This window comes from Gekko japonicus, unplaced genomic scaffold (genome assembly GCF_001447785.1).
Source record: "Gekko japonicus isolate JY-2015 unplaced genomic scaffold, Gekko_japonicus_V1.1 scaffold2617, whole genome shotgun sequence".
Lineage (NCBI taxonomy): Eukaryota > Metazoa > Chordata > Lepidosauria > Squamata > Gekkonidae > Gekko > Gekko japonicus.
In genome coordinates, this window is record NW_015170969.1 from 47255 (window position 1) to 57011 (window position 9757).

General features: G+C 51.6%; 1 protein-coding gene across 1 annotated transcript in view; it reads left to right on the forward strand.

The window, feature by feature from the left end:
- The first annotated feature begins 2420 nt into the window (after positions 1-2420).
- Positions 2421-9757, forward strand: part of LOC107116914 (interferon regulatory factor 4-like) — a 50729-nt gene continuing 43392 nt past the window's right edge. The window contains exon 1 of the mRNA XM_015418939.1: positions 2421-2579. Coding sequence (XP_015274425.1) covers positions 2421-2579 — 159 coding nt within the window. The remainder of the gene's footprint in view (positions 2580-9757) is intronic.

Consider the following 9757-nt stretch of genomic DNA (forward strand, 5'->3'; position numbering starts at 1 on the left):
CCACTGATGGACCTCCTGATGGCCCCTGGTCTTTTTGGCCACTGTGTGACACAGAGTGTTGGACTGGAGGGGCCACTGGCTTCTCTTATGTTCTTCTATGGAGCAGAGGTCCATCTGTGACTATATGGCCCCACTGATGGACCTCCTGATGGCCCCTGGTCTTTTTGGCCACTGTGTGACACAGAGTGTTGGACTGGAGGGGCCACTGGCTTCTCTTATGTTCTTCTATGGAGCAGAGGTCCATCTGTGACTATGAGCCACAAGGTATAGATAGGGACTCTCGGTCTGGGGCAAGGGATGCTCTGTCTTCTTGGTGCTTGGGGGGCAACAGTGGGAGGGCTTCTGGAGTTCTGGCCCCACTGCTGGACCTCCTGACGGCACCTGGTATCTTTGGCCATTGTGTGACACAGAGTGTTGGACTGGAGTGGCCATTGGCCTGATCCAACACTGGCTTCTCTTATGTTCTTCTGTGGAGCAGAGGTCCATCTGTGACTATGAGCCACAAGGTATAGAGAGGAACTCTCGGTCTGGGGCAAGGGATGCTCTGTCTTCTTGGGGCTTGGGGGGCAACAGTGGGAGGGCTTCTGGAGTTTTGGCCCCACTGCTGGACCTCCTGACGGCACCTGGTATCTTTGGCCATTGTGTGACACAGAGTGTTGGACTGGAGTGGCCATTGGCCTGATCCAACACTGGCTTCTCTTATGTTCTTCTGTGGAGCAGAGGTCCATCTGTGACTATGAGCCACAAGGTATAGAGAGGAACTCTCGGTCTGGGGCAAGGGATGCTCTGTCTTCTTGGTGCTTGGGGGGCAACAGTGGGAGGGCTTCTGTTCTGGACCCACTGGTGGACCTCCTAGTGGCACCTGGGTTTTGGCCACTGTGTGACTGACAGAGTGTTGGACTGGATGGGCCACTGGCCTGATCCAACACTGGCTTCTCTGATGTCCTTATGAAGCTGCCTTAGACTGAATCAGCCCTTTTGGTCCATCAAGTTCCAGTATTGTCAACTCGGACTAGCAGCAGCTCTTCATAGTCTCAGGCAGAGGTCTTTCCCATCAGTGGCCCAAACCCAGGTGCCATCAGGAGGTCCACCGGTGGGGCCAGAACTACAGAAGCCACAGAACCCACTGTTGCCCTGCAAGCACCAAGAAGACAGAGCATCCCTGCCCCAGACAGAGTGTTCCATCTATACCTTGTGGCTAACAGCCATGCACGGACTCTGCTCCGTATGTTTATCCAGTCCCCTCTTGAAGCTGTCTGTGCTTGTAGTTGCCACCACTTCCTGCACAGGTGGATTCCACGTGTTCGTTCCTCTATCGGGTGTGTCTGGGTCAGGAGCCAGACTTTCCTCGCTGGCAGCAGTGCAAGAGGCAACAGGCACAGACTGACGCTCCTGGACTTGCAGAAGGCCAGTCTGAGCTGAGCTTAGGTTTGCCAACCTCCTGGTGGGGGCTGGAGATCATCTGGAATCACAACCGATATCTGGACTACGGGGATCAATTCCCGTGAAGAAACTGGCTGCTTTGGAGGGTGGATCCTATGGCACAAGACCCCGCTTGTGTTGGAATAACCAGATGCGGATGTCCCTGTGCCTCAGCCTCCAAGACGCAAGGGACCAGAGAGTTGCCGATAGATAGGCAGACACGAAGCACCTTCCTGTTTACTCTTCTGTCATGGAACCCTTGTATGTGCACACTGCTGCTTGTAAAGGGGAAATGCCTCCTTCCCTCTCCTCTCTGTCTCTCTTCTCACGCACTCAAAGAAAGAGGACATGTTTCTCCCTCTTTGGCATCATGGATACAGAGTGCCTCTCTAGCTAGATAGAAAAGAAGAAGGAGAAGAGGAAGAGGAGGAGGAAGGAGGAGGAGGAGGAGGAGGAGATTGGATTTATACCCTCCGCCCTTCACTACCCAAAGACGTCTCAGAGCAGCTTACAATCCCCTTCCCCTCCCCACAACAGACACCCTGGGAGGTAGGCGGGGCCGAGAGAGCTCCCTCGAGGACTGCTTTTGAGAGAACAGCTCTGAGAGAACTTGTGACTGACCCAAGGTCACGCCAGCAGCTGCATGCGGAGGGGTGGGGAATCAAACCCGGTACTCCCAGATTAGACTCTGCACTCTTAGCCACGACATCAAACTGGCTCCTGATCTTGTCGCTGTCTGTAAACTGCACTATCCAGTACGCGTTTCCTAAATAAAGGCGTTCTTATTTTCTTTTCAGCGGATGAGTGGCTCTGTGTAGCTCCGTAGTCTTACAAGCATCCGCTCAACAAAGGCGCTCTGCTGCGTTCTGAGCCTTGAGCGCCCTCTGCAAAATTGAGCAAGGGATCTGGATGAACATACCAGCTCTCCCAATATGCTAAGCCCTCCCCTGCGGTGGCTCAGTGGTTAAAATGCTGAACTACAGACCAGAACGACTCAGATGACCAGCGAGCACAGCGTCGAGCAGCGGAAGAGGCGTGATGACGTGATCGGCGCGGCGCGGCGGAGCCGATTGGACATAGCCGAGAGCTGCAGCCGACATGACGCCGCATCAGGACGGCCTGCCGAAGGAAGCCGCCGACGGGGAGACCTGCTCCAGGTCACTAGAGAAGTCAACACTTGAGGCCGCTGGAAAGAAGCCAACAAGATTGGCTAACCCCCCAGAGTCGGATTCGACTGGCTTTCAAGCAAGGGAAATCTTTTACCTTTACTTACCCCTCCACCTACCCCGCCCTCCCCTGGCTCCAGGCCTAAATCTCCAGGAGTTTCTCAAGATGAGGTTGGCAACTACCTCCAGGTGGGGCCTGGAGATGTCCCAGAATGACAACAGATCTCGAGATAACAGAGCTCAACAGCCCTGGAGAAAATGGCTGCTTTGGAGGGCGGATTCTATGGCACTGGACAGACCCCACTCATCCCAAAGTCCATGCCCCAAATCTCCAGTAGTTGTAGTAGAATTTATTACGGTCACTAGACCAGCCACATATATATAGTCAGGGGTCATTTCCTGCAGGAGCGCACAGGAGCGGAGCTCCGGCAGTAAAGAGCCCAGGGGGCGGGCACATGCAACAAGCTCCACCCCCTGCTCCCAACAGCCCTCAGTCACAGCAAGAAGCAGCCATGTAAGTTGCAGAGCCCCTGCCCCCGACTCCCCAACCCAAAACGCTCCAGTGGCAACTTTTTATTCAGGTACAAGCTCTCCCTCTTCTGCGAGGACAGATCTGCATGTCCGTCCCCCCCAGTAGCTAACAATCCAAAACAGTCCAGTGGCACCTTTAAGACCAAGTTTTATTCAGGTGCAAGCTCTCCCTCCTCTGCGAGGACAGATCTGCATGTTCCCCCCCCCCAATAGCTAGCAATCCAAAACAGTCCAGTGGCGCCTTTAAGACAAAGTTTTATTCCAGTACAAGCTCTCACTCCTCTGCGAGGACAGATCTGCATGTTCTCCCCCCCTCCAATAGCTAGCAATCTAAAACAGTCCAGTGGAGCCTGAGCGGTGGGTGTTGCCTTCTGACACACTTCCGGTGATGTCAGGGGGTGTGGCATATGCAAACGAGTTATGCAAATGAGTTATGCCAATGAGCTCCTGCACCTCTTTTTCTACAAAATGACCCCTGTATAGTTATAATATTAGTTTTTAAAAACATACAGAGTACAAAATACACACCAATAAAAGATTTAAATTTAAAACCTATTCAAAATATAGCTTCCGTAGCCTCTGTGTCAATACACAAAATCTAGCTATGCGATAAGTCATCTTAGAGTTCTTATCAGAGCAAAAACAGTCCAGCTTGGCTTCAAAATCTCCAGGATATTCCCCACCAGGAGGTGGCAACCTTAGCCCGAGTTGAGCCCCTGGCAGGCAGTTTGTGTAGCGCAGTTGTGGGTCCGGTAGAAAAGAGCCAGAGCCCTGTTGTTTTTAAGTCGCACAGTCGAGTCCGACTCTTCGCGACCCCATGGGTCAGATCACGCCAGGCCTTCCGGTCTTCCGCCGTCCTCTGAAGTTGGCTCAGTTTCACGTTCGTTGCATCTATGACACTGTCTAGATGCCAGAGCACAGGAGCCGCTTAAAGACTAACAAACTATGTGGCAGGGGAGGAGCTTTCGTGAGTCACGGCTCCAGCGGTGGGCCTGGAAAGGTAAAATCCGTGCAAATCCGGATCACACACAGCCCCTAGAAACAGCTCAGAACCTCAGCTGTAACGGACACAACGACACTGCAGGTGTCGTGAGCATGACTCAGGTCCAGGGCCGAGTCCTTCCGTGGTCTAGCGTGTTTCCATACTGTGGCCCCATTGAATGAACATCAGTGAAGGACATTGATGGGAGAAGCGTCACTCGCTAATTGCAGGCCCCGGAGTCCAGCCCTCCCTGGCCTGCCGCCCTCTTCTCTGTTTTCTCACAGCCACGGCTTCCTTTCTCCTCCCCTTTGATTCTTCCCCTGAAGATGACTCAGACCATTTAGGTCACAATTTTTGGCAAGCCACGCGTTCGGGACCTGCTTCCAAGGGCTCGAGGGCCCTCTGGTGGAGACTTCCTAAAATGTAACCCTGCTATAGAAATGATCCGGCCATTCCTTAGCCCTTTCGAGCCCGTTCCGTTTTGGTGCTCTTGGGTTTCCCTCGCTCGAAAGCCAGTCGGATCCGACTCTAGGGGTGCCGGTGCTCATCTCGGTTTCCAAGCCGACGAGCCAGCGCTGTCCGAAGACTTCTCCATGGTCGTGTGGGTGGCATGACTAGGCACCGAGGCGCACGGAACGCTGCGGGTGCTCTGAGGGCCATACAGGGGTCATTTCGTAGAAAAAGAGGTGCAAGAGCTCATTAACATAACTCATTATCATAGCTTATTTGCATATGCCACACCCCCTGACATCACGGGACGTGTGTCAGAAGGCAACACCCATCGCTTAGGTGCCACTGGACTGTTTTGGATTGCTAGCTATTGGGGGGGGGGTAACATGCAGATCTGTCCTCGCAGAGGAGGGAGAGCTTTTACCTGCATAAAACTTGGTCTTAAAGGTGCCACTGGACTGTTTTGGACTGGCAGGCCGTGGGGGGGGGGCTCTGCAACTTATCTGGCTGCTTCTTGCTCTGATTGAGGGCTGCTGGGAGCAGAGGGTGGGGCTTGTTGCATGTGCCCGCCCCCTGGGCTCTTTACTGCCGGAGCTCCGCTCCTCTACGCTCCTGCAGGAAATGACCCCTGGGGCCATATAAAAAGCTTTAGTAATTATGTTGTGCTTTTACACTGTTTTGTATTCTGATATTTATATTGTTGTATTTATATTGTTGTTTTTGTTCTCCTGTAACTTTATGTAAGCCGCCCTGAGCCTGCTTCGGGGGGGATGGCGGGGTACAAATCAAATCAAATCAATCAATAAATAGAGCAATTCTGCATTGGCTTTTTCATCCATTGTTTTAACAAACTCAGGTTGGAACAAAAATCCCCCCCTGCATTTATGGTGCCCTCTACACTGCATGCCGCTTTCGCTTTAGAACATAAGAACATAAGAGAAGCCAGTGTTGGATCAGGCCAACGGCCCATCCAGTCCAACACTCTGTCACACAGTGGCCAAAAACACCAAGTGCCATGAGGAGGTCCAGCAGTGGGACCAGGACACTAGAAGCCCTCCCACTGTTGCCCCCCGCCCCAAGAAGACAGAGCATCCCTTGCCCCACCTTGAGAGTCCCTATCTATACCTTGTGGCTAAGAGTCACTGATGGACCTCTGCTCCATATGCTTATCTAATTCCCTCTTGAAGCCATCCATGCTTGTAGCTGCCACCACCTCCTGTGGCAGTGAATTCCATGTGTTAATCACTCTTTGGGTGAAGAAGTACTTCCTTTTATCTGTTCTAACCCGACCGCTCAGCAATTTCATGGAGTGCCCACAAGGAGTTCTTGTGTTGTGAGAAAGGGAGAAAAGTACCTCTTTCTCTACCTGCTGTTTCCCATGCATAATCTTATAAACCTCGATCAAGTCACCCCTCAGCCGTCGTTTCTCTAAGCTAAAGAGCCCTAAGTGCTTTAACCTTTCTTCATAGGGAAAGTGTACCAACCCTTTTATCATTCAAGTTGCCCTTTTCTGCACTTTTTCCAAAGCTATAATATCCTTCTTAAGGTGTGGTGACCAGAACTGTACACAGTACTCCAAATGAGGACGTACCATCGATTTATACAGGGGCATTATGATATTGGCTGATTTGTTTTCAACTCCCTTCCTAATAATCCCCACCATTGCATTGGCCTTTTTTTTTTATCACAGTCACACACTGTCTCGACATTTTCAGTGAGTTATCTACTACGACTCCAAGATCTCTCTCATGGCCAGCCTCTGCCAGTTCGGACTTTTCTAGAAAGCAGCCGCTGCTGCTAGTAGCCAAACCCTCTCTCGGTTCTCTCTTACTGTTCTAATGAATTATTCAGCTTTCAACCGCCGGACTATTATTAGATAATATTTGAGTTCTGATTGCCCGATTGGCCCGACGCCCGGCCTCGTTCGAATTACATGTCTTGACGCCCGGAGGGATTGTTTGGGATGAAGCGTTGCACGTGTTTGCGGAAAAGAAGGCCGAAATCCCACCACCAGATCCGATCACCCTGCTGTGGCGAAATCTCTCCCCGTTGCAAGAGAGTCCTTAGCAATCACCACACGAGAAATGCAATTCCCCCCCCCTCGTAATCCGGCTGGGGAGCCGGAGGCATTGGTATTCGAGAGCCGTCCTATGAAGAGCATTCAATTATTCATGCCAGCTAATTGCCACGCGGAGCCTGAGACGTGCATTAATCGCCTCATCAGCCGGAGAGTTTTAGATGAGCTCACCCGTTTGACTTCCCCCATCCGCTCTTGCCCCCCTCTCTAATGGTCTCCCGTCTTGCAGCGGCTGAGGCCCTACCGTTGACATCCATGCAAATGAAGCAAGCAGGGGTCGGAGAGCCAAGCGGTGCTTTTAGTCCGGGGGGGGGGGGGGCGTGGGGGTGGACAGATTTATCAGCCAGATGTGGTTCTCTGACTGCTTCCAAGCAGGTCACGGGTTCTTTCTGGGACCGTGGCTCAGTGCTAGAGTCTCTGCTTGGCATGCAGAAGGTCCCAGGTTCAATCCCCGGCATCTCCAGTTGAAAGGACCAGGCAGGAGGTGATGAGAAAGACCTTGACCGGAAACCCTGTCTCAGTAGTAAAGCCTCTGCTTGGCACGCAGAAGGTCCCAGGTTCAATCCCCGGCATCTCCAGTTGAAAGGACCAGGCAGGAGGTGATGAGAAAGACCTTGACCGGAAACCCTGTCTCAGTAGTAAAGCCTCTGCTTGGCATGCAGAAGGTCCCAGGTTCAATCCCCGGCATCTCCAGTTGAAAGGACCAGGCAGGGGGTGATGAGAAAGACCTTGACCGGAGAAGGGGTCGGAGAGCCAAGCGGTGCTTTTAGTCCGGGGGGGGGGGCGTGGGGGGGCAAATTTATCAGCCAGATCTGGTTCTCTGCCCGCTTCCAAGCAGGTCATGGGTTCTTTCTGGGACCGTGGATCAGTGCTAGAGTCACTGCTTGGCATGCAGAAGGTCCCAGGTTCAATCTCCGGCATCTCCAGTTGAAAGGACCAGGCAAGAGGTGATGAGAAAGACCTTCACCGGAGAAGGGGTCGGAGAGCCAAGCGGTGCTTTTAGTGGGCAGATTTATCAGCCAGATCTGGTTCTCTGCCCGCTTCCAAGCAGGTCAGGGGTTCTTTCTGGGACCGTGGCTCAGTAGTAGAGCCTCTGCTTGGCACGCAGAAGGTCTCAGGTTCAAGTCCCGGCATCTCCACTTGGAAGGACGAAATAGGAGGTGATGCAGTAGACCTCTGCGTGAGACACTGGAGAGCTGTAAAGAGGGGCTGTGGCTCAGTGGCAGAGCATCTGCTTGGCATGCAGAAGGTCCCAGGTTCAATCCCCGGCATCTCCCGTTAAAAGGACAGAGTAGGAGGTGATGTGAAAGACCTCCGCCTGAGGCCCTAGAGAGCTGTAAAGAGGGGCTGTGGCTCAGTGGTAGAGCCTCTGCTTGGCATGCAGGAGGTCCCAGGTTCAATCCCCGGCATCTCCAGTTGAAAGGACCAGGCAGGAGGTGATGAGGAAGACCTCTGCCTGAGACCCTGGAGAGCTCTCAAGAGGGGCCGTGGCTCAGTGGTAGAGCCTCTGCTTGGCATGCAGGAGGTCCCAGGTTCAATCCCCGGCATCTCCAGTTGAAAGGACCAGGCAGGAGGTGATGGGAAAGACCTCAGCCTGAGATCCTGGAGAGGAGCTGCGAGTCTAAGTAGACATTACTGATTTTGAGGAACTGGGGGTGTGACTCAGGATACATCCATGTATCCTATTGCCAACACAAGCGGTCAGAGACCCAGACGAGGTGTACACATGCAGACCCTCCCATCTCTCAGGAGGCATCGTTTCTACCAGCAATGGACCCCATCAGGGTATCCCAGGAGCAGTGTTCCCTCTAAGGAGTCTCAGAGCGGCTTGCAATCTCCTTTCCCTTCCCCTCCCCACAACAGACCCCCCCCCGTGAGGGAGGGTGGGGCTGAGAGAGCTCTTGACGGAAACTGCTCTTTTTCAAGAACAGCTCTGACAGAACCTGTGACTGATCCAAGGTCATCCAGCAGGTGCAAGTGGAGGAGTGGGGAACCAAACCCAGTTCTTCCAGATTAGAGTCCGCGCACTTAAGCACTAGACCAAACTGGCTCTCTTTAGATGTATGCATCTAAAACATTTTCAAACAGGTTTGGAACAGGTACCTTCCCGGCATAGTCAAGGTCAGCTGCTGCTAGACGTCTGCATCTCTTTTGTGATTAATTACAATAATTATGAGAATGGGGTGCTCCGTAATTAGTGCAATTAATATGAAAATGAAACAAATTCCCCATCTAAACAGATTATAGCAACAACAAAACGACACGATTATATTTTGTTCTGTTCTTATAGTAGCTGATGACTCCAACCACTTTTCTTGCTGAGTTTGCGTGTTAACAGAGTTCACTCAGTCTTCAGCTGTGAGGAAACTCTGTTTGCTTGAAGTTACTTTAATTTTTGACAGCTCACTGAAACAGTTACAGAAAAGTTAGATTAACTGCTTTTTAATAAAGAGTCCTGATTGGTCTTCTTATCTTGCCATATCAGGTGCAACTCAAACGTACCTGCCGATTGGCTCATGCGTTATCTCATATTGGGTTAAGAACCAATCACTCCTCTAGATAGCAATCACATGATTATGAGGGAAGAGATTTAGAAAAGGTAAGACTCATTTTTTCCCTATAAATATTCATTATCATGATAAGCCATCCAGATTTCTCTGGATGGAGAAGATGAGGTGAGATTTCTAGGTCTGTGTGATTTGGGCTTACCTGACAATCCCGAATAGCAGTGAGACAAAAATCTGAAAAACCTGTTTGCTTTTAAAATTGTTGTTCACTATAATATGACTGAGAACTGTTAACAACGCTCCCTCTAAGCAATGGAGTCTTGTGAGCAAAAAATTCTACTTTGTGAGCTTGTGGCATTAAAGTTCTGAGCGAGCGATTTGGCTACCGCATAAATTAGTTTGCTCTGGAGCCATCCCTTCCTGAGCCAAGACAACGATCTGTGAGCCGGAGGCTAAAAAACTCTGAGCTAGCTCGCACTAACTCAGCTTAGAGGGAAACACTCCTTAGGAACTTTGATCATTTCAGCACTCATTTTTGCAGTCACCGCAGGCTTACTTTTTGCATCCCTGTGCTTCTATAGCCCCGGTCACACGGGCAGGAAAATGCAGGGGGGGGGGGGGC